We start from the raw sequence: 27,517 nt of genomic DNA, 5'->3' as shown, positions 1-27,517 counted from the left end.
CTCCTTCTCTCTGATCTCATCTCTACCACTGTAGGCCACACGGGCCTCCTTGCTGTGCCTCCAACACAACTGACACACACCATCTTACAGCCTTTGCACCTACTGCTCTCCCCTCCTGGAATGCCCCTCCCCCGCATGGCCCCATGGCTAATTCCTTACTTCCCTTGAGTCTTTGCTCAAATGCCATTTTCTTGGTGAGGACTTCCTTGCAACCACCCTGTTCTCTCTATTCCCTTGCCTCCTTTATTTCTTTTTGTAATGCTTATCATCTTATTATGTTATTCTTAGTTGTTTTGTTATTTAGTTTAATATTTGTTGAATGGATGAATGAATTTTTAAAAAACCACACACCAGGAACATTAGTTGGCAATATGAAGGAGGTAAGTTAACAAGTGCTGTGTATTATTATTGAAGACTCGTGCCATAGTCAGAACCATAGATCCTGAGTACTACGGTTATTGATAAGTATAAGTTGAAGGAAATTTTGACATATACATTAATAAGAATATTTCAATTTCATTAGATACCAGTTTGTCCTCTGATTAGCTTGCTGGGTTGTATGGATCAATAGAATATACTTGTCGTGCTTCTACATGGACAGCTTCTTCTTGAGGGCTTTTGTTTGTATAATAATTGCTAAACAGAAGAAGGAAGAAAAAAATAAAATCTTTACTCATTGAACATGATTACCATAAAGATGTAACCATTCTTTGCCTTCCATAATTCCCAACACATAGTAAGTATTTTTCATGGATGATTTCATTTAGTATCCTATGAAGTGTAAACACTATAGCCCCATTTTTTGGAAAGGCACATAAAATCGATAACTCGCTAGGCTTGTAAGCTTACAAGTCAGAAGCTGACACGAGGCAGCTTTACCCCAGATCCACAACTTGTTATGACTAACAACTACAAATCTCAAATCGAAGAAAAAAAAATCAAAAAGTAGTTTTATTTTAGAATATGATCATAACTTTACCCTTTCGGGACACAATCTTCCAGTCCAACTTAAAAGAAAATCTTTATATTTTAGGTTTAATTCAAAATCCTTTCCAGGTCACACAGCACTAAAAGCTTTAAACAATTTTCAAGAGAATGTTTTCACTTTCGCTCTTTGAAAGCACACATATTTCACTGAATTTCTAAAACCACTTTGCCAGAATTACTGAATGACAATAAAATGTGATAATCTACCACGTAGAGCTCTGAAATAAAGTATTACAAAATCACCCGGGAAGAAAGATTACCGCTAAGGGCACCGACAACATGCCACTCACTACCGTATTTAAAAGGTCAGAATATAGAAGATACAATACGAGTATTATAAAATGGTAATTTTTAGGTCCATGTGAAATTTAGGCTTTGTTAAAATATGTTAGGTGACTAGAGAAGAATAGCATGGTCTCTTTCAAATGTGTGGGTGACTTTTTTAAACATTTAATTTTGTCACTGGACATTCATTTAAAAATGATTACTCATCTCATTTGCAAAAAGTATTTAAAGCAGCTTAAATGTCTATATGATTTATCAGAAAATACATTGAGGTAGGTTAGAAAATGGAAATAAAATGAGTGACACAGGAATTCAGTTTAACGGATGCATTTGTTTCCTTTCAATTGAGGCACTTAAATATAGTGAATGATATAATTGTGTTAATAAACAATAATACTAGAATATTATGAATTATTTGAGGTTGTAGGCATTCCCCAAATTTGCAAATTTTCCTACATGTGCAATGCTTTGATAGCAAATTTAGTAGCACGAAGGAAAGAGATAGAGACCACATTTTCTATTTATTCAAATTTCAAATTACTCTTGGCTAAAATTATCTTCTAACTTCCTGTGAGGAAAGTTGTGCAAATGACATCCCTACTTTTTTTTTTTTTTTTTTTTGTGAGACCGTTTTCTCTCTTGAATCCCATGAAAACGACTCTCTCCTGGTTTTCCCTCTCCCTCTGCATCTTACCCTCAGAGGCATTACCATACCTCTAAGGTCTGTTCTCATCTCGATTTTTACCTATTACCTGTTCTTTTTGGTCCCAAGCCTTCCATTTTGATTTCAGTGTCACTCACCTGAGTCCCAGCCCTTCTATCAAGTTCTATATCACGGTTAGAACTGAACTCATCATCTTTCCCCTCAAACTGGCCCCTCTCCTCTTTTAGTGAAAATGAAGCACTGCGTCCACTTGGTCACCTTCATGTCAGCCATTCTATGTGCCTCCTTCTCACCATATCCACCAAGTCACCAAGTCCTGGGGACCACAACCTTATCCTTTTTTTTTTTTAAAGGCAAATCTGAACCTTATTTCCTTGCTTAAGATCTTATAGGATAAACTCCAGCTTCTTGTCCTGGCATGCAAGGCTTTTGATGACCTAGCTCCTAAAGACCCTTCTAGATTTCCCCAGTGTCTGCTAAACAGAACATCAGTTCCATGTGATGTTAAAAGCATTATATGACAAAAAGAGTTCTGAGGTCCAATTAAGTTTGGAAAATTCTTGTTAAAAACGAAACAGGTTTCTTTGTTGCTAGATCTTAAATATTGTCATGGCCATTGCGAATCTCTACAAGAAAAATATATAGTATGCAATATTTCCCAATCTTCCTTGGCCGTAGAACACCATTTCTCCTGAAGTCATTCACAAAGCCAGGACTGTGTAGCACACATTCTGGTAAATGCTACGGTCTAAGTACATCCCAATTGTAGAGTGGCTCTCCCAGGCCTAGAACAAGCTGCTCAGGTTCCTAGATGCCATCAGTATGAAGTTTCAATGCAATTTCTTCATGTCTGATGCCTAGACTTGGCATTATGCAACTATGAACCGTGGCATCAGGCAGCACTGGTGGTATGGTAAATGATAGGTCCAGGTGACTTGGCATGCTAAAGTCATTTTGCTGGAGTTTTGGGGTGACATGTTTGAGGTTGCATGACTTGGTCATCCCCTACTTGAAGTTACTGAGACTTGGCAAGACTTCACCTGATCATCTTCTGTGACACTAGCACACATGGAGACTCAAGAACCTATGCACACAAAACATTCCCAGGCTGACACCTGATGATACCCTTTGTAAAGATGTATACTTTGCACATATCAGTATTCTGTAGTTTGCGTGGGATGTATGTGTCAGGATTTTTCATGCCATGCATCCACCTAAACCTATGTCACCTTTGTTTGCTTCAGTCACTGTCACACACACTCACTATTTCCCAGCCATGTCAATTTGGTTATGTAGTTCTCACGACACATGGTGGAAAGCCAAGCTTCTGAGCCTTTACTCAAATCTCTCCTTCTATCTGGAATACTTTTCTCTCCTTGTCTACATTCTCTTGAGGCTCACCTGAAATAATTCCTCCACTACGGAACATTTTCTGATCAAAACTCCCAAGTACTGACCATTTGTTTGTGTCCCTGCCAAGTATCATATAATCCCCTATGGTAACATTATTTTGCGGTACTAGTTTCTTTACATGCTCGTCATCCTCTACCAGGCTGTGACCTCCTTGATGACAGAGCCCACATCCTACTAGGCTTTGTGTAGGGCTAAAACACAGTAGGCACTCAGTAGTTGTATGAAAAAGAATGAATGAACACGGTCATTATCTCTTTTCATATCACTTCTATTTCTCTAACATTACTGGTCAAATTCTTAAAAAGCCATACATGTATAATGCTAGATAGAGCAACATATGGAAGTGTCTACAGCAAATTGCTGATATTCATTAACTTAACATGTTGGGCTTTGAAGGTACTAGTGGTCATGCAGTGAAAGAGACTGTTCAGTTTCTTTAAAAATGATTTAATTTGTTACAAGCATATTTACTTTTGTATTTTAAAAAGATATAATTATAAAAAATTTATAGTGATAGACAATTGCAAAGATGTGGAAACAATCCAAGTGTCCATCAATACATGAGTGGATTAATAAAATGTGGTATATGTATACCGTGGAGTACTATTCAGCTTTAAGAAACAATGGCAATATAGCACCTCTTGTATACTCCTGGATAGAGTTGGAACGCATTCTACTAAGTGAAGTATCCCAAGAATGGAAAAACAAGCACCACATGTACTCACCATCAAATTGGTATTAACTGATCAACACATAAGTGCACATATAAGAATAACATCTATTGGATGTCGGGCAGGGAGGAGGGGGGAGGAGGGGACGGGTATTTGCATACACAAAGAGTGCAATGTGCACCATCCAAGGGATGGGCACACTTGAAACTCGGACTTGGCGGGGAGTGGGGAGGCAAGGGCAACATACATAACCTAAACATCTGTACCCTCATAATATGCTGAAATAAAAAAAAAAAGAAAAAAAAATTTATAGTGATAGAAAAGATTAAAAAAGGGAAACAAGGTAAAATTTCTAGTGATTTCATAAGGAAAAAACCCCAACTTTTGTGAGTAGGAATAGAAATATACTTCTTTCTGTAACATAAAAAAGAAAAAAACACAAAAGCATCCAGCATCATTTTTAGTGATAAAACACAAAAGGCTTTACATTAGAAATTCAGGGGAAAATATGCCAGTATTCCCTACTATTACTGAATATTTTACTTGAAATTCTGGTTATAAGACAAAAAGAAGTAAATGACAAGGTACAGTCAGTGGACATAATGTGACAATAATAATTGGTAGAAAATATAGTTCTATACTTAGATCATTTGGTAACTCACTGAAAAACTATTAAAATTAATAACTAGATAAAGATAAGCTTTCCTATATATAATTTGAAATTAATTATTGGACATAGCAGAAAATGATTCTGTTTACAAAGTCAATAAAAACAAGTTACTTAAATATTAATGTAGTTTATATGAGGTAAACTATTAATATTAAATTTTAACTGAGAGATATAGAAAAAGCACCCAAATCCATCATCTATGTTTCTGGAAGGAAACGGTGACATTTTGAAGAAGTCAATTCTTCCCACATAAATATACAGGTTTAAGGCACTTCCTTCAAAATCCTAACATTTTATTTGTTTTTTTTCTGTGGGTGGGGGTGTGGTTATGGTGCAAATAATTCTATAGTCTATCTGCAGAAATGAATAGAAGAAAATTTCAAAATAGTTTGAAGAAGGAGAAGATTGAACTAGCTCAGAAAAACTATTATAAAGCTCTGATTATTAATAGAGTAGTGTTGGTTCATAGCGACAGATCAGTGGAACATAATCTATCTTCCACATCTGTGTCAGATATCTCTGACATAATCCACAGTTCATATAAGAATTAAAAAGGTGCACTTTGGCCGGGCGTGGTGGCTCACGCCTGTAATCCTAGCACTTTGGAAGGCCGAGGCAGGTGGATCGCTCAAGGTCAGGAGTTCGAGACCAGCCTGAGCAACAGCGAGACCCCATCTCTACTAAAAAATAGAAAGAAATGATCTGGACAACTAAAAATATACATATAGAAAAAATTAGCCGGGTATGGTGGCACATGCCTGTAGTCCCAGCTACTCGAGAGGCTGAGGCAGTAGGATCGCTTGCGCCTAGGAGTTTGAGGTTGCTGTGAGCTAGGCTGATGCCACGGCACTCTAGCCTGGGCAACAGAGTGAGACTCTGTCTCAAAAAAAAAAAAAGGTACACTTCATCTGTTAAAGAAAACTACAAACCAATGGTGAAGAGATGGTTTACTCAAAATAGTGTCTGAGAAAATTGACTATATTAAAAAAAGTGCCAGTTGGGATACTTCGACCACCATACCACAAAATAAATCTCTGATAGATGCAGATGTTAAAAATAATTAAAATAAAATGTAAAAGTATGTCTAACTTCTGGATAAGAGAACAAAACATAGAAACCTAGTAATATATTTAAGTAATCATGAAAACAACAACTGAGTGAGAGAAAAGATTACTTGAACAAATGGAAAGACCTAGAATGTTTCTGAATGAGAAGACATTACAGAAAAGATGCCAATTTCTCAGAAATTAATCTATCCACTTAAATGCAATCATGGTATGTTTGATTTTAGAAAATTACAAATGATTCTAAAAATCACCTATAGGAACAAAAAGAAGAGAATAGAGAGAAAAATTTCAAAAACTTATAGTGGGGCTTCCTACCTTGCCAGATATTATTAATATAATATAATATTCTAAAGCTATACAAATTAAACACAAAGTGATTTGTGATGGAAGACTAATCAATGAAGCAGAAAACGGGGTTGAGAAATATAACATATCCAGGTACATTAATTATGTGATATATTCTCAAGTCAGAACAAACTTTCTGGAAAGTCACTTGGCAATGTTTATTAAGCATATTAAATGCTCATACACTTACCCTTAGTAATTCTAGAAGTCTATCCTAAGGAAATAAGTGGATATGGAAAAGGTTTTCAAAGGTGTTTCTTACATCTTTATACATTATCAAAATAAATGTGCAAGTAACTTAAAATTTAACTTAAAATTAAAGTAACTTAAAATTAAACTTAAAATTTCCACAATACATGCAATAGAATAATATGCTATTAAGCAACTGAAAAGAAAACATAATTTAAAGACATGAAAAATATTAACTTTAGTCTAAATGCAAAAAAAGGAGGTGATAATGCCAAAATTTCAGTTTAAAAAGAGAATGTAAGAAAAAGATCAGATAGAAATATACCAAAATATCTGTAGTTGTTCCCACTGGGATTGTTGTTTGTTTCTTTCTATTCTCTAGATTTTTTACAATGTACCATCTGAATAAACATTACTCAATAAAATAAGCTAAGAGTTTAGTATCTTTTAAGTCTTAACAGAAAGGGCTTCCTTCTGTATAACACAAGATACTTTATTGCAGTTATCACATTGCAGTATTCATTTCACATAACTTGTGCAACTACAGTGCAATAGTGCTGTATTTGGTTTCAGGCAAGAAGCCCAAACATTTTGTGCATTTTGGTCAAGTGTGCATTTGAACTTACCGTCCCCTGTGTTTTATTTTGCATAATGTGACACCAATCAAGCAGATAAGTAGTAATGCACCTGCAGAAATAGCTAGAAAAAAAAATAACGGATATTAAATGCCAGAAAAATGTGACCTACATTGTTTTGAACTGATTGTGGGGGCCTACTGCTGGTGGTGGTGAAAATGTTATGTGACTCTTACACTTAACCCTTCTCGGCCATAAATACTGAATTCCTGAATAATCATACTTGGGCTTAAGGTTTTTCTGATTTGACCCAGCCCACATTGAATCAAAAGCATCAGGCACATGACCACAGAGTTCCAGTCAACTTTCCATGGAGTTTTTATGTTCCTTTAAGTTTTATTATTAACATTCTTGTCACTGGGGTGAAATTAGCACAGGACACCACGTTCTTATAACTTTGCATAACAACATTTAACTCTCAGTTGCGAAATATATTTTCCTACAGCAGAAAAAGCCATCCTATTTCAATAATACCAAATCAGCAAAAGACCAAGAGTTAATGAAAACTAAAATATCAATTTAAAAAGAAGGAATAATAGGCTATTCAAATTATTTATCCAACTCTATCCCAAAGTGACATTTTGTAATGTGACATGCATATTACAATATCCTTAAAACACCAAAAAACATCATTTCTTGTGAGTTAAAGTAAAAAAATATTAACAGGTAGGATATAGGACCTCTAATTTTATGTATTTTTATAAAACATCATAAGAACTTTTCTTCAAGTATTTAAGAAAACTTACCGGAAAGAATAGGAACAAATTGATCTAAGGAGAATACAAAATCATGAAAATATTAGTCTAGTAGCATAATTCAATGTAGCCCTAAGTCCCATGGTAATGTCCCAGGAGTCAACACTCAGCTCCCTTCTAAGTCTATTTAAAAAATATATCAGAACCCTGAGTCATGCCCACACTTTTCTTATGTAACAATTTACTGGACTTCTTGGTGGGTTTTTTTTTTTTTTTTTTTTTCACTTTAATCAGGTAGGTTGTGGGAGTACACCAGTGGAAAAACCCAATACACTCAATTTCATAATCAGAGATTTCTCAGGTTAGAATGCAAATATTAACTGTCATACGTGGTTAGTTAACATATTTTTGGAGCTCCCTGTCAAATTAGTAAGCGCTTAAAACTCAAGATTCAGCAAGTAGGGCAGTCTCCACAGTAACTCCTTTCCAAATGTAAGGTGGTTAGTTTTGCATTTCGGTTCCTTTTAAGGTAGTGTTTCTGACTATTTTATTTACTTCCCTCATCCTCAGACAGCTGTGCTTGTTCTAGAATAGACCACCAACTTCAAGTTCTTTTGTTATTATACCACTGGTCACAGACCTAGGGCAATTTAAAACCCCAGAGACTCCACATTGAGGGAGACCTCTTGCTCTCTTCTCTCCATGGGCCAGGCACCCGCGGCAGTGAAGCCCTTTGCTCTTACCAGATTTGCAAACAGCCAGGGGAGGGTTCCACTGATGGTCGGCCTGGCACTGGCTCTGGGGACTGCCGTCTAGGGTATACCCGTCTTCACACTCCAGAGTTACGATGGCTCCGTACTGATACATTTTCCTAGGCTCCAGCCCCTGGATTCCGTTCATATTTGCTGGAGAGCTACAGTTTACCTCTGAAATTAAAGGAATCTAATCAAGGCAGAGTCACATTTTGGTCTTTTACCAAGAAAACAGAGACTTCCCTTAATAGAAAGGTTTATGACACCAACTTATTTCATTCTCAGCAAGGAAAGCTTCATTGAAATAGGCTAAGACAACATCCTAGGCACAGTCTTTAAGTGTCAGCCATCTATCTCAATAACCTCTAAGCCATTTAAACCAGATTATTTTCTTTCCTTTTGCTTCAGTCTCTATGCTGACAGTGTTGGATAATTTTAACAGCTTCTTAGAGAAATCATGAGGGCTTAACAGGTAATATTAAGCAGTCTGAATTGTTTTATCTGCTTCTGTTCTTACTAATTCTTCATCCTTGTGCATGCTTTTTCATTTCTCCTTTCTGCAATGTAGGGGTCAATAGTGCAAGATCTTGGATTTGAATCTTGACTGTAGTTCCTACTATATGTGTGACTTTGGGCAAATTACAAATCTCTCCACGCTACCGGAACCTCGTCTATAAAACAGGGGTAAAAATGGCAGCAAGCTCAGGTGGATCTCATGAAGACTAAATGAGAAAATGCAGGTAAAGGGCTGTGCACAGTATCTGGCATAGAGTAAAAAGCACTCGGCAAAAGATATTAGCTTACTAATCATATTTCATATGCATTATTTATGATAAAGAAAATGACTTTCTGAAACTTTTATAAAAAATTTACCCATAATTCCACCATGACTCAGAGGAAATATACTCAAAAGATCGTTGTGCTTTTTATTGGTACTTTGTCAAATACACACTTACCATAACTATAACCACAGTATAAATACGACCTGTGCTTTAGTTGCTTAAATTACAAAAACATTTCAACTTTCTATATGTAAATGACCACATAAGTGGTCATTCAGTAGGCAGATAACAGCCTAAGACATTTTTCTTATTTTGAGATATTTAGATTAACAAATACATTAATCCAATCAAACGCATTTAATTAGATTATTCAAATGATGCATTTCTTTGGCTATTTTAAGATGAAAGCACCTAACTGAATACAACTATTTGGCGCAAATTTGATTTAAAAATAAGAAAAAATAGATAAAGCACCTTTACAATAAGGGGTAGGTTGGCTCCAGGTTCCTTCATATGTGCAAACGAGGAGTGCCTCCCCCACCAGCAGATAGCCTTGGTCACAGCTGTACAGGATTGACATTCCAGGGAAAAACTGAGATACACTGCCACCAGTATGATTTCCATTCGGGATCTTGGATGGATGTTGACACCCTAAGAAAGCTTAGACACCAATAAGAAAGGGTCTTTAATTCAGCACAGAGAAACACATAGCCAACACTATCTCTGGGTGATGGTGACACAGAAAGGCAGCAGGCAGCAAGTCAACCAACTGGGATCCAGAAACACTCATTCATTACACCCAGACCAAGCAACACTGGACAGAGACCTGCATTTCCTATCTATACCATATTAATACATGATCTGAAGAAAAGTGTCAAAAGTAAGATAATGAAACATCAATGGCTGTGGTCCACAATTGTAGTCCATCAGCCAAGAGTATTCTTTTATTTTCCCTTTAAATAGTAGGCAGGCTGTAGTCTGAGGGTCACGCAGTCAAATGATTACAGGAGCCAGGAAGGGAAGCCACCAGACATGAAAAGTAGGAGAGGTGCATCCTTCTAAAATTGGCAGCCACTGCTCAGCTAAAGTTACTAGTATATTACGGGGAGGTCAAGGGGGCCCTCACTGCTTGCAGGTTCGCTATTCATCTTGGGCTGAAGATGGATTTCACTTAAAATAAGACCATTTTGCTGGCCAAAGAAAACAGTTCTGGGAAGTGGAATTCAGGTCTTGGGTCACCAATTGGCAGCCTCTGCCATAGCCATTGAAAGGAATGAGGATGACAAATGATAACTAAAATTATGAGGAAGATAATTCAGTGGGTTTAAAGGCCAGCTTCATTCTCCAGAACGCCCAAAGTTCTCTTGCTGTCTGGTATCATAATATCAAACTATCCAGCAGCATTACTGCCAAACATTTGCCAAAAAAAAAAAAAAAATGGTATGTGCATTTTTTCTTATTCTAAATTCATGAGAATAATACATTTTTAGGCTCCATCAATTTGGAAATTAACCATGATTCTTTCATGTACTAGTGTGCAACACACTGAAAAAGGAAAGGAGGGAAAAAGAATCAGGTGAGAAGATAAGAAAAGTCAGGTATCATGTAAAACAATATAATTGCCTTAGCTTTTAGGTGCTTTTCTTTAGATACAATGGCAAGTGTAGATTCAAAAACCTTTTGCTTTATTCTGTACAACCACCCATATTTTAGCCCTTAAAATATCTTACCCATTCTGATACAAGTTGGTACACCTGGCACCCATGTATTATCCGTATGACACTTAATCAAGTGACTGCCGTTCATGATGAAGCCAGGATTGCAGGCAACATATACTACGTCATTGTGGGAATATGCGGAATGAGTTTCATTGAGAGTGTATCCATGTTTGACTTCTGGGTTAGGGCAATGGGTTACAGCGGGAGATTCTAAGCACTGAGGGGGAGGGCCACTCCAAGATCCATGTCCTTTAGAATCATTTCTACACAGTAAATTCTTCTCTCCCAGAAGATAGAATCCTTGGTCACATTCATAAGAGACTTCATTTCCATATAGAAAGTGTCCTGCCATCATGCCTGAGTGCCTCCCATTGTCAATCACTGGTGGAGGTTGACAGTGAATAACTGCAGAAGAGATTTAGGGAATTTAACTTCAGCCAGCACATCAAGGTGGATGGCCTTCATTCAGATACAAACGATACTATATAGCTGCATATATGTCACATAACTAGAAAATTATGTAAATTTTGCAACCTGGATCATGCTTTTCTAAAACAGCTTTACTAAATGTTATATGAGTCATACATACTCATTCCAAAAAAAAAAAAAAATTTCAGAAAATACAGTAAAGTATTAAGAAAGAAAGAAATACAGCTATGTTCCCATGACCTAGCAGTATGGGATATATATTTTTTATTGTTAGCAAAATTAGCGGATATATGGCAAATAGCTCCTACTTGACAATGTTGTTTCCCAATGCCAGTGCTGACCAAGCACTACAAGATTTTTTTTACCTTACTTCCACTGAAGGACAACCCAAAGGCTGTATGTAGAAGCGGTGACAGACTAGCTCTTCAGTGGCCTCGCCTATCTAATGTTCTACTACCACTATCGGGTTTTTTTTTTCCTAACTTACCTTTACAAAGTGAAATTTTTTGGAACCAAACCCCCTTCTTAGCATCTTGACACTTCTGATAAGTATGTCCAGTCAACTGGTACCTGCAGAGAGACAGATTATAATACATTTCCTCTTCCCAATATCACATCTCTCCAACCTAGCCTCTTCAAACCACAAATTCAGAGGGGCTTCTCAACAAGAACTTTGGTAGACAGGGCTTGAAACACTCAGTCTTCCAATTAAGAAAATTACTTTAGACTTAGAGTCACTCACAGCAAAGCCCTTTCCATGTCAAGAAAGGACTGAAAAGTCAGAGTTGCTAGTTAGGCCACTGGGACCTCACATTCTCTGTGCATGTGACAATGAGGAAGCTCTAAAGGGAGTCACCGAGACAAGCTGAGGGTAGAGTTAATATGCAGAACAAGGGGGAGACCCTTTCTCAGATTCAATCATCGCTTACCCGTCTGGACAGGATGTGTTAACTGGTTCCACGTGTGAATCCACTGGAATTTCCTGAAGATCCTCTCTCACAGGCTGACAAGCTTCTGTAAGAGCAAAATGGAATCACAGTATTTATAGAGGCCTCACATCAAAGAGAAAGACAACTGGAACTCAAAGTACCTTCACACCGTGGGGCAGAAGGACTCCAATGTCCCGAAGGCATACAGTGAATGGATTTGTTTCCCACAAGGAAGTAGCCAGGGTCACAAGTGTAGTCTACAGTCATCCCAGAGACAAAGAGGACCGTATTTCCACCTGTATGCTGACCATGGTGTATCCCAGAAGGTGGCTGGCAGTCTGAAGAGAAAACTCCCCACATAAATACCAACACAGAGGAATTTCGACTCAAGAACATGGCATCTACAACATTCCACAATAGACGATCTGCGACTTCGAAGCCAAAGACCACGAAGCTCTAATTCATCACTGAGTGTTGTCTGCTCTTTTGAAGGAACTAGGCCCCTCTAAAGGGTCCTCTCGTTATCTGCCCTGAATAGATGACCCCAGATCCAAGGGGCCATTGACACAAAGAACACACACAACACACAGAACATTCTATCACAGAATGGAAGATATGGAAAGTAATCTTTGCCCCCTTGCGTTTTTCCATAATACAGTTTTTGGGTGAGAGATAATGAACAAGAATAAGTAAATAAATTTCTCTCTCTCTTTTTTTTTTTCCTTATTGGGTTTTTACCTTTCTCACAAACTGGTATTTCAGGATCCCAGGTGTTATCAGCTTTGCAGCGTATCTGACTGCTGCCCTTCAAAGTAAATCCATTATTACACTTGAATGTCACACTGTCGTTGTAGGAATATGGGGCTTCCTTGCCAGATATCTTGTATCCATTTGCAAGGTGGACATGTGAGCACTGGACAGCAGGGAGGGAAAGTATACAGCGGGGTGCGGGGCCACTCCAGGTGCCTCTGTTTTGAGCATCGCTTATACAACGGATGGTGCTCTCTCCAATGAGGTTGAACGGCACTCCTCTCTCCGGCCCAGGGTTACATGTGTAAGTGACTATGGTGCCATATAAAACGTCTTCTGAGGAGCTCCCTGTGTGTGTCCCATGGTGGATAACAGGAGGCGGTGGGCAGGTGATTTCTGGAGAGATGAAAAGATACCGTGGGATTCTATTCCAGTATTAAACACTGAAGGATAGAAATGAAGCTGGTTACGAACCTATTGTTTCCTGGAGGGTTTGGATCAATTTTATATCAAATCTCACTATATATGTAAAATTCAACTTAGATTTCACAGGAAAGAAAATCTTTATTGATAGTGAACATGCTTGATCAATATCATATTCTGAGGCAGTAAGGCCCAGTAGTAAATTGCTAATTAAAAGAAGAATTCCTTTTTAAATAGCCAATAGGAGAATAAAAGGCACAGGGGAATAGAATTATGCTTTCTTGAGTGCCATCTTTGTTCTGAGGTGATAGGATAGTTTATATGGTTATCTAAAAATATTTATGGCAGATTGAACACCTGCTTTGTGACAGGCACCGTTCTCATCTAGAACGTAGGGATAGGACCTTCAAATTCCAATAACTTTGAAGTCTGTAGTCTCATGCCAACTTTACAGAGAGGCTAGACTTTCAGAGAAGTTACATAAATTGCCCAAGTTGTACGCCTATGAAGGAGTGGAAACAGAATCTGAGATCAGGCCGGACACCAACCCCCTGACCTCTCCACTAAACTGTGGTGTACCCAAAATGAAGATGGTGGCTCATATACTCACTGCTGTCATTACTCTTATAATCCTGAGTCACAAAAGAGAATCAGTGCTAAGTACACTTAACTAATTGAAGCAGGAAAGGTGACAACAGAAAGATGCGGCAAAACTGTGCAACTATAGCTGTCAGCAAACTTAACAGAACAGAATCGAATACTCTAGTTCCCATAACATGGCCTAAAACAGAAATCTTCCAGGCAGTGCATAGATCTCACATTATTGTAATTCCTGTGTCATTTTTGCTACTCACCATTGCAAACACGAATCTCCATAAACCAAGGAGTTGTGTCTTCACACATCTCATAAACACTTTCGCCTAAGCGGTACCTAGAGACAAAGAGTCATGTCATTTTGCCACCAGGTGACCACTAAGCTAAGCAAGAGTCTGCAAAGCAGACTCGTCACTTTCAGGACAAGAAGCAACAGGAACAAAAATGTAGCCAACATCAGCACCATCCATACACTGCACAGGCCTAATTTCCATGCATGGAAGAACAGCGTGATTGACACTTCCATGAACACATGACAGAGAAGGACCTTGAGACAAACTCTTACATAGAGCCCACAGTGTGCACTTATAAGCCAGACCTGGTTTAGGCTGAGACAGCCTTCACTCACCCTTCTTTGCAAAAAGGGTTAACATGTGGTCTAATAAATTGATTCTGGGGTTTTGTAAAGAGCTTCTTTCCTGTAGGTTTACATTCTGCCTCTAAGAAAAAAGACTTGGATGAGAAATCGACTCAAGGCAATCTCAGTACAGGCAAAACATCTACATTTGAGACCTGGCACCTTTGCATTTGGGGGCAGTGGGTGTCCACACTCCATCAGGGGTACAATGTATGGATTCTTCTCCCACCAGCACATAGCCAATGTCACAACTATATTTTATGGATGTTCCAGGGTCAAAGTGGACCATGTGCCTATCTTCCTTTTTCCCATTTAGGATTTCAGGAGGGGCCTGGCATTCTAAAGAAAAGGAAAAAAACAAACAAACAAAAAACTCCTTAAGTAAACAACAACAGAAGGAAACTGGGCCAAAGAAATGAACATTAATGTTACAATTCCACTCTGGTAGCAGTTGAATGATACAGATGATATCTTGCAGTCTAGAATTGGGTCATTTTAGATCAGTGTCTCTCGATCTTTTTTTTCTTTTCTCCACTGAGACTGCTGCAGATTTGGCTCAGTTCCCACTCGGTGCTGGAACTCCTCTCCGGTCTCTTCCCTTCTTAAAGAATCATCTTGTTTGCTCTTATGGAAGATTCTGATACACCCCTGGGATGGTGGCTTTGATGACTTCCCTTTTAAGAAATCTCTATTACAACAAACAAGCATTTTTCTCCCACTTATTTTTATCCCTAGAGAAATGGGCAACTTAGTGATTCCTAATATTTTTCCCAAGCATATTGGTGTTCAGCATATGGTGTTCAGCAAGTCCTCTATAAAACCCATGTTCACTATATTTAGTATAGCTGAGGACAGTAGAAGCTGGAAAAGGCCCTGCTTAAAGCCCAAAACCCCTTCTTCTAATTTTTTAAAAAGATGAATCAGTGACACCTTTTCTGAGTATTGGAACACTCACCCTTTTCGCAGACTGGTGCCGATGGCTCCCACGTGCCTCGGGCATTACATCGGATTTGCTCGCTGCCCTTCAAGGTGAAGCCAGACAGGCATGCAAATACCACGGTGTCGTTGTAAGTGTATTGATCTTTCTGTGCAGTTAACATCTTGCCTCTTAGGATCTGGGGACGTGGACAATGAACCGCAGAAGTAGAAAGTTCACAGCGTGGGGCAGGGCCACTCCAGGCCCCAGTCTTCTGACTATCGGTTGTGCAACGGATAATGTTCTCGCCAATAAGAATGAACTTCACTCCTTCCTCTGGGTCCGGGTCACAAGTGTAAGTGACTGTTCTTCCATATGGAATGTTCGCTGAAGAGCTGCCTGTATGTCTTCCATTGACAATAGGGGGAGGCGGTGGGCAAAAAATTTCTAAGGAAATTACAGAGAGAAACGACAAGATCACAGGCGCACTGCAAACAAAGAATGCCTCGGATGCTGCCTGATGCCACTCTCACATCCTAGGACAGAGATATCTGAATCTGTAATGGATCAATCAAGGCAGCTATTAAAAGTACGCTTTTAAAGCTTCATTCCTGAGTATACCTACTCTGCCGATCCTTTGATTTCTTTTACCAAATATACAATCTCCCTTGATGTACGTGGCCTGGCTGCCTACTTAGCAAGTCCACGTAGCTTTCAGAGGAGGAAAATCCCAGGAACCCCATTTTACTTGAGGAAGCAGACGACAAGGAGGTAATCGAAGGATGCTTCAGTGAAGACCATATCCCTGAAAGATCTCTAGGAGTTCTTTGCTCTGTAAGAGTCTTTATGGTAACAATTGAACTAAAGGCTTTTAGTTAGGCTGAGAATGCAGTGTGCTTTTGGACCTCCAATCAAGGAACAAATCAGAATTTGTTCCTTGCAAACCACAGTTGCCTGACCTACCTTTGCATTCAGGCATTTTGGTCCAAACAGCTTGCTCGCCAGCAATTACACACCGACTAGAAGCTTGGCCTTGTAATCGATACCTGGAGACAGAAGGTTGTCATTCATAACTATCGGGCAGTTTGTGCTGAAGAACAGCAGCCTCTACCTAAAATCCAAGACAAGACATAACTGATTTCTATGAGCATTACCTCTCACAACCTCACCCAGGCTACCCGTAGATCCTCACAGAGGAGCCTTCTGCAAGTTCCACAGTTCACGCCATGCACATGTAACCCAAATAAATGAATGAAGTCTCATAGACCCTCCTGACACTCACCCTTCATTACAGGAAAAGTTCACAGTGACGCCAACCCGAAGATTTGGCGGCGTCTTTATCTGCCCATTAAGCAATCGTCCTGGAGGTTGGCACCGTGCTTCTACATAAAGCAAGCCGGAGATGAGAAAAGCATGACAAGTAACAGAACAGCTCAAATTCTTAAAATAAGTTGTAAATTTTGGGTACCTTTACATGTGGGAGCGACAGCACTCCAGGCTCCCGAAGACAAACAGCGAATGATCTTTTCTCCAAGAAGCAAGTAACCAGGTTCACAGCTGTACGTCACAGACAATCCTGGTGCAATGGGGCCCACATTCTCCCCTGTGTGATGTCCGTTGGGGATCGTGGGAAGTGGTGAACACTCCAGGGGAAAATCTTTACACACGCACACAACACACACATCAGGAAAGAAGCCATCAGATGATGCATCCTTCACAACCGAGATGTTGGCTTAGGACATAGATCCAAATAAATGACACATGGATATCTATGGTAACCAGTTGTCATTAATTTTCAATGCAGCCTCTCAAAGATCAAAGAGGTGTGGTTTAATTGTATCCATTTTATGCCATGAATAGTACAATATTTTTCATTTTTAGTTACACTATATGAATTACATTTGCCTTGTGAAAAATTTCAATTACCAAAAGGTCAATTTTCACCTATATTCTCACTCTATCCTTAAGCCTATTCTCTTTCCAAAAGTAGCAAGCTACTGCTTAGAGGATTATCCTGGCAGACATTAGTAATATGGTTTACCAGAATCCTATACATAATATGTACATACACATACATTGTATGTCTGTACACCTAACACATATTATTCTATCCCTTGCGCCTTTTACTTAGTAATATGTCCATGATATCTTTCCATGTCAACACATGTAGGTCTACCTAAATCTTTATAAAGGCTTAATTGTTTTTTATAGCCACTCCATTTTGTTACTATCCTAAGATCTACCTCCAAGATTATCTATTTATTAATAGATTGATAAACAGAATCCTGTTTTTCATAATTTAATAGCTGTTCAGCTCTTTAATCCACTTAGAATTTATCAATATTGTTCTTTATTAAGAAAACAAATACCTAATTTTGATGGTATAGATTCTTGTCAAATATTATCAGTTCTTATAATTGTAGAATTGAAATTCGTATTTAGGTTTCAGCAGCAACACAGACCAAACCAAACGAGAAGGAATGAAGGATTGACAGTCGTCCCTATTTTCAAAGGCATTTGATTTTAAATGTGATGGCTCAGGAGATGACTTGGGGAAATAGTGAATCACTTCAGAGCGTGTTTACAGAGACCACAGAGAGCAGGGCATCCTCTTGGCCGGACTCTATTAACAGCTGTTTATAGATTACTTTTAAATCCATTGGGTGTATTTGCACTATTGGAGCCCATATTTCTTCTCATTTGAACAGTAACCTGGATAGGCCAGTTTAAAACCATCCAATTCTCACGGCCCCAACAAACTCTCACCCCATTCTTGTGAGACTTAGTTCTACTCAATTATTAGGTCTGTTCAATTACATTTTCCCATTATACTTCAAATTCCTTTGCTCAATTATGTTCTTTGAATGAGTAGTTATATTTCCCCACAACTAAGAGAAAAAAAAAACCCAGGAAACCACAGTTTTCACCTTTTCCCTTGCTTCCTCCCTCCATGCCATCATTGCACGTTCATACTGTTCTTCCTTCAGAAGGGTTCAAAACATGCTCTGCCCAGAAATGCAAGTCCCCGACCTTCGAACTCGGTTTTATTTTCATACTCACCACTCTCACAGGTCGGTAGTGGCGTCGGTCCCCATTTTGCGTTTGTTTGACACCAAACACTTTTGTTTCCTTTCATGGTGAAGTTGGTTTTACAGGCAAATGTCACGGAATCACCATGTCTGTATGGTGGTCTAGAGTCTTTACTGATATACCCCCCTGGTATGCTAGGCCGAGAGCAAACAGAGTTTTTATTGTAGTATTCACATATAGGAGCAGCTTTATCCCAGATCGCTTTCACTTGGTCTTTACTTATACAAAAAATATTTTTTTCTCCAATGAGGCGGAAGGTATTCAAACAAGTGTACCTTACAACAGTACCCGGAGGTATGGCTTTAGAGTACTGACTAAGCCAACCATTTTGGATAGGAGGCGGAGGGCCACAAGAAATCCCTGGAAAGTAGAAAAAGAACCATGTAAGCATACTGATCACAACAATAAAAAGATACAAATTTAGATAAAAGATCCAAACATAGGTCATATCCCTTTTTTAGAAACAAACTTAGACATTTGTCTAATTTATTTCTTACTCATGGTCCCTGCTCGTTCCCAAGCTCCTAAATTCTCACCTCTCTCTTGATCCTCAGCAAGCAAATCCACATAAACCATCTTGATTCAGCAATAACAATGAAATGGAATTTATCCAAAAGTTCTGAGTCTAATCAACTTTAATAATGAAACAGAAGGCAAATTTAGCACATAAAAATAACATATTAATTACATGTGGGGAGGTACCATGGACTAAGGAAACTTTTTTCCCAGCTTTATTGAGGTATAATTGTTATACAAAAAACTGTATATAATTAATGTACACCATTTGGTGGGTTTGGAGCAAAAAAAACTAGTTTTTATAAGTAAAAACTGGAACTTTATAAGTAAAAATCTTATGAATAAAATATTTTCTAGGATAGCATAGGAAACTAAAGTAGACCAGAGATCTTGTAAAAGCTCAGCACATGTATGTTCCTTTAAAATTACTTAAATGAATTTATATAACTATCTTAACCATTAAACCTTTAGGGCCTAGAAAGGATAAAATACGTTTATTCATTATTCTTCACTATTTTATTCTGTCTATCTAGTAGAGTAATATGCCCCCAAAGAGAGCTTCATAAATACTTTCTGACAGTTACTAAATAAAAAGAACTAGTCATTTCAAGACAGATCCCTGTGACTTAAAATAATAATAATGTTATCCTAGTAGATAGGTAACAACCACATACTTGAGGATGTACCTGGAAAAGCCATTTTTCTACATATGAGAGTTTCAATGCAGAGATTTATATGCAGAGAGCAAGAAGCTAATTCTTTTTCTAGATCAGATGGTAGTCAAGGCAAAGAAGTGCCTCCCTGTGAAGTCCTCCCAGAATAGCCCTGTATTTAAATATCAAATTTATAAATCTTCTTCTTTTTCAAACAAATCTGAGACCTGTACAGGTGAAATTCAAAGAATAAATGTGAACTAATTGACACAAAGGCATGCATAGAGCTCCCAAGGTGGCAGCCACCACACCCAGCTTCCTGGGGCCCCACACCGACATTGGAGAAATCACACAGATTGGTTGTGAAATAGCTATCACTGTTGGAACCCAAGATGTCACCAGTAGGTCCCCTTGTATTTATTTCCTCAACTCCTTTAATTTTCCCCATTAACACCCACATATGTTTCCAAGCGCTTACTCGATGCAAGACAGCAAGACTCTCTAGGGAATATCAGAGTTTGACCTCAATGAAGACAAACTTCATGACCTGACACCACTTGTACCAGTTACGCTAATAAAGTGGTTTCAAGTATAATTATTGAATGCAAATACGGACAATACTAAATTGTCCTCCACAAGCTGGAAAACCCATTTAAATTTAGAAGATGTAATCAGTAGCAATGATAGAGACTAAGATGGAACCAAGATCTGGAAACAGCAAAAGCAGAAGGGTGCTTCATAGCATGACTTCCCACGTGAAATGAGATGAGAAGCACATTTTCTGGATGAGAAATAACAGGAAAGTCTCGTGCCTAATAAGGAGACTGGGGACTCTCTCTTTAGGGGCACTAATCCTCATTAATAATGAAATTGCCAAAATCCCAGGTTACAAGAGAATTTTCAAAGATCAGTTTCTCTTCCATATCAGAAAAGGGAAGGTTAGTCCAGGAACCATTGAGTAATATGCATTTTACTTGAGGGTCACTGAACCCTCTTCACGTCTTTCTGTAATCAGACATGAAAATCAGAGTAGGTCATGACTGCATCTAAAATAGAAGACGGTGACAAGACATTCACACACACGTTCCTCATACCATGTTAAAAACTAACTGGGCAAAGCAGTTTCTGAGTTCAGTGAACAAGGACACATTGAATTCTTTATTTGGGCCCATGGGATTTTACCTGGAATGGCTTGGAAATCCATTGGAAATGAATGGAAAACAATATATAGGATAATAAAAATAAGACTGAAAGTTTGATCAGAAAACAGATAGGAGGAAAATTATCATTGAGATAAGAGTTAATATAATCAAATACCTTAATACTGGGTTTTCTGGCTATTGGATAAGCAAGTTTTGAATGATGATGTGAAAGTTATCAGAACCAAAATGGAATCACTAATGCTATAAAAAGAAACCAAACAAAAACCCTGACAAATTTAGCCAGGGAAGGCCATGAAGAGAGGTTATCATGCCTGGATGCTTGATGACAAAAACTATCACAAAAGACTGCAAAAACCACAACCTTGCACAAAGGCCATCACAACCTTATATAAAAAATTCTTCAGCAAGAATATGTTTTCAGCAACTGCCTGTCCAACATCAAACTGTTACTGATCTTTGCAGCCAAGGATAATTATTTCAAAACAATTATGTAATCCTTCTTGTTTTTTCCTATAAAAACCTCTGTCTTCTTTTACCTCCCTAAATACGCACATAGTTTACTGGAGCGCACGTATTCTCATTGCAATGCTCTATTCCCAAATAAATATTTTCTTCTTGTAGAGATCCTCTCTGTCTGTTATTTAGGTTGACAACAGTCATGCATATATACCAAGGTATCATCCTAAGCACAGGAGATGCATCCTTGAACAAGTATCCCACCCTCATAGAATTTATATTCCAACAGAGCTGCAGTCCCCAACCCCTGGGCGACAGACTGGTACCGGTCAGTGGCCTGTTAGGAACTAGGCCGCACAGCAGGGGGTGAATGGCAGGCCAGCAAGTGAAGCTTCATCTGTATTTACAGCCATTCCCCATGGCTTGCATCACAGCCTGAGCTCCTCCTCCCTGTCAGATTAGCGACGGCATTAGATTCTGCATTATGGTGAGTCGTATAATTATTCCATTATATATTATAATGTAATAATAGTAGAAATAAAGTGTACAACAAATGTAATGCACTTGAATCATCCTGAAACCATCCCCCACCCAGGTCCGTGGAAAAATTGTCTTCCATGAAATCAGTCCCTGGTGCCAAAAATGTTGGGGACCACTTCAATAGAGGGAGACAGACCATAAGTTAATGCCAGGAAATAAATAAGATGGTGCTATGAATGAAATAAACAGAGTGGTGTGTCACAGTGTAATGCACTGGAAGGAAGAAAGGACAGGGTGGCATGCAACTCCAGTTGTGATGGTTAAGGAAGGCCTGTGAAGAGGTGACATTTGAGTTATGACTAAGGGACAAATCAGGCAGCCAGGTAAAGCACTGGGTAAAAGCATCTCAGGTAGAGGCTGAACAGCAGGAAGGGATTTGGTAGGCTCCAGGGACAGGGAGAGGCAAGAGTGGCTGGAACGCAATGAGCAAGGCAGCGTGGTAGGAGATCAAGTTACAACACTCAGTAGAAGGGGCCATGCCGGGCTTCTTGGACCCCAGCAAGATGTGTGGATGTGACTCTGAGTGGAAGGCATGAAGAGTTCAGGCAAGAGAGCCACATGGCATTATTTACTTTTTTAAAACAATAGTCAGTAATTGGATAGAGAGTGGATTGGACTGCTGCTACTTTTAGGAGCATGGAGTACAGTCCAGGGCAAAAAAATGAGGCTTGGGCGAAAGGGAGGATGTGAGAAGTGGCTATATGTTAGAAATAGAATTGGTAAGACTTTTGTTGTTTTAGATGTGGGGCTAAGGAAATGGGAGGGTTCATGACTTGCAGGCTTCTGCCATGAGCTGCCTGATTGATGGAATGACCTTGTACTGAGATGAGAAAGCCTGGAGAAGGAACTGTGCGTGTGTGTGTGTGTGTGTGTGTGTGGTGGGCGTGGTTCTGCGGGAATGGTGTGCAGAATCATTTCCCTTCAGACTTGGTATATTTCACATGCTCACTAGGCATCCAGATGAAGATGCCAAGAAGGCAGCTGGAGAGCTGGATATACAAATTTGCAGCTCAGGAGAGAAGTCAGGACTACAGGTAGTCAATGTGAGTCTCCAACATACAAATAGCAATCGCAGCCGTGAGACTGGATGAGATCTTTTAGGAAGAAAACAGGAAGACAGAGGGAACAGGCCCACGGCTGAACCCCAAGACCCTCTAATATTTTAGAGATAGAGCAAAAGAGACTAAGAGTAATTAGAGAAGTACAGAAAAAACAGGTTGGAGTTCCATTCTGTTTTGGGCGATGAGAATGAAAACTGTTTCAAGAGGGAGGAAGTAGTCAGCTTTTGCTGAAAGACTGGGAAAGATCAGCATAGAGAAATGACCCTTGGATTTGTCAGCATGAAGGTCAGTAATGACCTTGCCAAAGGCAGCTTCAGGAGAGTGGTGGGAAAGAAATCTGCGTGCGGTGCGCAAGGAGAGAAAGAAATGTGAGCAAGCAGTCAATGAGAAGTTTTGCTGAGAAGGGTGAGAACAGGGGCAGAAAAATGGAGTCCCATTGGGTCACGAGAAGCTCTCACACCCTCACAGCAATTTCAGATGGTGATAGTGGTCTGTAGGGAACAGAACATGGTTATGTGTCAGAGAGTGTCCTGGTGTAAGGGCTACCTCAGACCGGACTCAAAGAAGAGCAACAGTGGGCTGAGGCTTGAATGTCAGGAAGGAGCCAGGCAAGGGATGACCTGTAGCGTGAGCGTTTCAATAGAGCGATAGCCTGTGTGAAGGCCCGGCAAACACGGCTGTGTTCAAGGACTAAAGGGAGGGAGTAGGTGGGGTATAGAGAATTTCAGAGAGAGGCAGAGGCCTCACAGTAGAGAATAAGGGGCATGTATTTCATTCTAGTGTGATGGGAAGCTCTAGCGGGTGTTAAGCAGGGAGAGCAGGATCTGATCCAAGATGGAGACAGGTTTGTGGATCAGCTGATTGGAAAATGGGAGAATTCTTATTTCATGTTCTTAGTGTAGGATGAGATTAGGTTGCCAGTGAAGGCTTGAGTGAAATCTAAGAGTCTAGGAAATTTGAATCTCTTTATGCAAACAGACAAAAGGAAAAAGTGGGAAAACACTAAGAAGCACATGTGCTTTCCGTTGCCTTTGCTTAGCAGCGTGCCCTATAAACACTTGCTTCAGAATCTTCTAGAGTGCTTGTTAAACCTCAACTTCCTGGGCCACACTCCAAACCTATCACTCTCTGGAGGGTGAGGTGGAACCCAAGAACCCATATTTTAAATAGGCACTTTAAGAATTTCTCAAGCACATGAAAGTGCAGGAACTGGCAGGGAGCCCCGGGGATGATCTGTGGTGCTAGCTACACAGTGACAGTAAAAGTCAGCAGGGGGAGTGGCAAGGCTGCGGTCCCCAACCTCCGGTTGCAGCCCATCACTGGGCCGTGGCCTCTTAGGAAACAGCCGTGCATCACCGCCTGAGCTCCACGCCACACCCCCCACGACACCCCACCCCCCATCCCCAGTCCGTGGAAAAATTGTCTCCCATGAAACCAGTCCCTGGTGCCAAAAAGGTTGGGGACCGCTGTGGTAAGGCACAAGCAATGGTGACAGGTGGGCAAGAGGGTGAGCCACACACACGATCACGATGGAGAGTCAGGACACAGGCACAGGTGAGGACCACTCCAAAGGGCTTAGATGGCTAAAGAGATTAGATTTTCTCCCAAAGGCAGGAGGGAGCCCTTTTAAATTTTTAATCAAGGGTGTAGAATAATTAAAATACACACATTTTTTAAATTTTCGTTTCCATGATTGGAAAGGTTAAAGAGACTGGCAGCAGAGTGACCTGGAAGAGAGGACATTGTTATGCAAGTAATTACAATGCTTGGAATTAGAATATTGATATAAGAACGATAAAAAGATAACAGACGTAGCTTTGACGGTTGACAGATAGACTTGGTCTTTGGAGGTTAGTGAGCTAGACGATGGCCCTGCTCTGGTACTGGGTGTGTACTCGGAGGGGCTGATGAATGGGCAGGACTGGTGAAGAATTCGATTTTTAATTGATAATATCCTCTCTGAAATTTAGAAACAGGTGAGAAGCCAGGTCTGGGACTGTACCCCATGGAGGAGTTAGAGAAAGTTGTGAATGGGCATTTGTTCAAACGGAATGAATACGTAGAAAAAGACAGAGTTGAAGATAATGGTTTTCAGAAATGTGTAATTAAGGGTCAGGACACAGTTAAATGTCAAGAAAGCACACAGAGTAAGTTGTAATAAACCAATATTTGCAATATCTCAGACACTTTAATAAGCTGGGAGTGGCTGCTTAAATGCTGGCTATATAAAAGCAGGTGCATACTTATTATAAGGCTTATTACTGATATTTAGTAGTGACAACTAACATCTAACTTCCATTTGCCTAGTTTCATCTAATATTCAGAACAACTCAGTGATGTGATAGGACAATTTATCACCAGCTTCATTTTGCAGATGAAGAAACTGAGGGTCAGGCAGCTAAATGACCTGCCCAAAGTCACGCAGTTCCTGAGGTCTGCTTGCGGTAAACATCTTATGAACTAGGAATTCACTGTATCCTGGAGACAATTAGAAAGTTAGACCTATCTTATAGCCAAGAGACTCTGCTCTTAACAAATTATAATACTTTAAAATCCAGGCGATCTGGGGAAAAAAATGTTATAATAAACGTTGAATGAGACCTTCTGGAAGCCCACATCATTACAGAAAGTAAATAACACGACGAAAATTATACTTTTAATTCATGTCTCAACTTTAAAAACTAAGAACAGATGTTCGACGTTTAGGATCTCTTTACCAACATCACATCAAAGTTCAGAAAATAAGAGAACTATGATTGGGAACCAGATATTATTCTTCTTTAGGCTTTTACTGGGCAGAAGCGGAGCTCCGCGTGTACAGAAACCCCTGCGCTGAGCGGAGCGCGCCGCGACCTTGTACAGCCTGGGTAGGCTTTGGGTGTGCGACTAGCGGTGGCGCTGGCCGACCTCCGGGCAGAGGGCAATGAGCACCTGCTGAATCCCGGTGGCGGGGAGCACGCCATCCGCCACACCGGCGTATCAGACAGCGCCCCTCCGCGGCGCAGACTCCAGTTCTGGAGGTCCCAGCTCCTGGAGGAGCCAGTGGGGACATTCAGGACCAGGAGATTGCGGAGTTCCCCATGCCAGCAGGAGACAGGCAAGCGTCCAGCACTGCCCCCACTTTCTCGCTTTTGGTTCTCTGCTTTGCATCGCGGCAGAGAAACCTTCCCTGCCCTACTCGCGTCCCTACCTCCGTACTCCCCCTCCCGGCTCACCGAGGACGCCTGGCGCGACAACAGCCCAGAAAACCCAGAAGAGGCCCGCGGCGCCCATGCCACGGCGGCAGCCCCCGCAGCGGGATGCGTTCCGAGACCCGCGAGCCTCCGGCAGCTCCGGGAGGGCAGGGCCGGAGCAGCAGGCAGCTGCGAGCCGGGGGAGGCGGGCCCTTAAATAGTGTCTGGCACCACGCGCTAGGTCTGTGCGCACACCTGCAGGTGGCCTGGGGGCGGACGCCACGCCGGTGAGCATGGAAGAGGCGGGGAGGGCCCGGCACGGGGAGGGCGGGCGGAGGAACTCCAGTCAGTCTTTGGCTCAGACTGGCCCCTCAGCGCTTGGCTTTCCAACTTTGACAGTACAACCCACTACGCCCCCTTTTTTTTCTTTCTGGAATAAAAATTGCACAAAGTAGTACTCGCCTTTACTAAGGCAAGTCTACCGTGCTTGCCTTCTATGCTATGCCATGCCATGCCATGCCATGCCAAGCCGTGCCATGCCTGTGCTATGCCGTGCCGTGTTATACTATGCTATCCCATCCTTTTAAAAAAAATTCTAGTTGGGATCCACTAAACTCATTTCAAAACCTATTAATGGATTCAACTCCCAGTTTGAAAAAAGTTTGTTTACTTAGGAAATTTAGGAACAGCAGCCACCTCCAATATTAAGTTCTTTTTATTTTGAAGTAATTTCTACAGAAAAGTTTCAAGAATAGTACAAAGAATTCCCATATACCTATCACCCTGGTTCTCTAAACGTTACCATTTTACTATATTTTCTTTACCATTCCCTCTCTCTCCTCTCTAGATACAGATATATACATATATATGATAATGTAATTATTACTTTGGACCGTTTGAAATAATTTACAGGCATTTATCTCTCCTCTAAATACTTCAGTGTGTATTTCCTAAAAACAAGGACATTCTCTTCCATAAGTACAGTACAATGATAAAAAATAAGAAAATAACATTGATAGAATGTTATTTTGTAAGCTACTGACTGCATTCAAATTTCAACAATCATCTCAATAATCTTCATTATAGCAAAAAAGCAACAGCAGCAAATTACCTTTTTTTTCCCAGGATCATTCCAGGGTCCTGAGTTGCCTTTGACCATCATATCTTTTATTCTTCTTTAATCTGGAAAAATGTTCTCAGTCTTTGTCTCTCATGACCTTGACATTTTTTGAAGAATATATAGCAATTATTTTTGCAGACTGACTTTTAAATTCATTATCTGTTGCATAGTAACAAACTACCACAAACTTAGTG

The 27,517-nt window shown here is 40.0% G+C and overlaps 1 protein-coding gene across 1 annotated transcript; it reads right to left on the bottom strand.

The window, feature by feature from the left end:
- Positions 1-542: 542 nt before the first annotated feature.
- CR2 (complement component (3d/Epstein Barr virus) receptor 2) lies at positions 543-26,303 on the bottom strand. The gene is made up of 19 exons (XM_012638796.1): positions 26,246-26,303; positions 18,612-19,001; positions 17,020-17,208; positions 16,834-16,933; positions 16,515-16,597; positions 15,591-15,998; positions 14,798-14,974; positions 14,627-14,717; positions 14,259-14,335; positions 12,970-13,377; positions 12,393-12,569; positions 12,232-12,316; positions 11,790-11,872; positions 10,886-11,278; positions 9,630-9,815; positions 8,365-8,547; positions 7,673-7,696; positions 6,918-6,990; positions 543-636 (listed from the first exon to the last, which is right to left on the bottom strand). Exons 1-19 carry the CDS (start codon positions 26,301-26,303, stop codon positions 543-545), a joined length of 3,279 nt encoding a protein of 1,092 aa, XP_012494250.1.
- Positions 26,304-27,517: the final 1,214 nt, after the last annotated feature.

This window comes from Propithecus coquereli, unplaced genomic scaffold, assembly GCF_000956105.1.
Source record: "Propithecus coquereli isolate 6110/MARCELLA unplaced genomic scaffold, Pcoq_1.0 Scaffold135, whole genome shotgun sequence".
Taxonomy (NCBI): Eukaryota; Metazoa; Chordata; class Mammalia; order Primates; family Indriidae; genus Propithecus; species Propithecus coquereli.
Note: the sequence above shows the minus strand (reverse complement) of the source record. Positions and strands in the feature narration are given on the sequence as shown.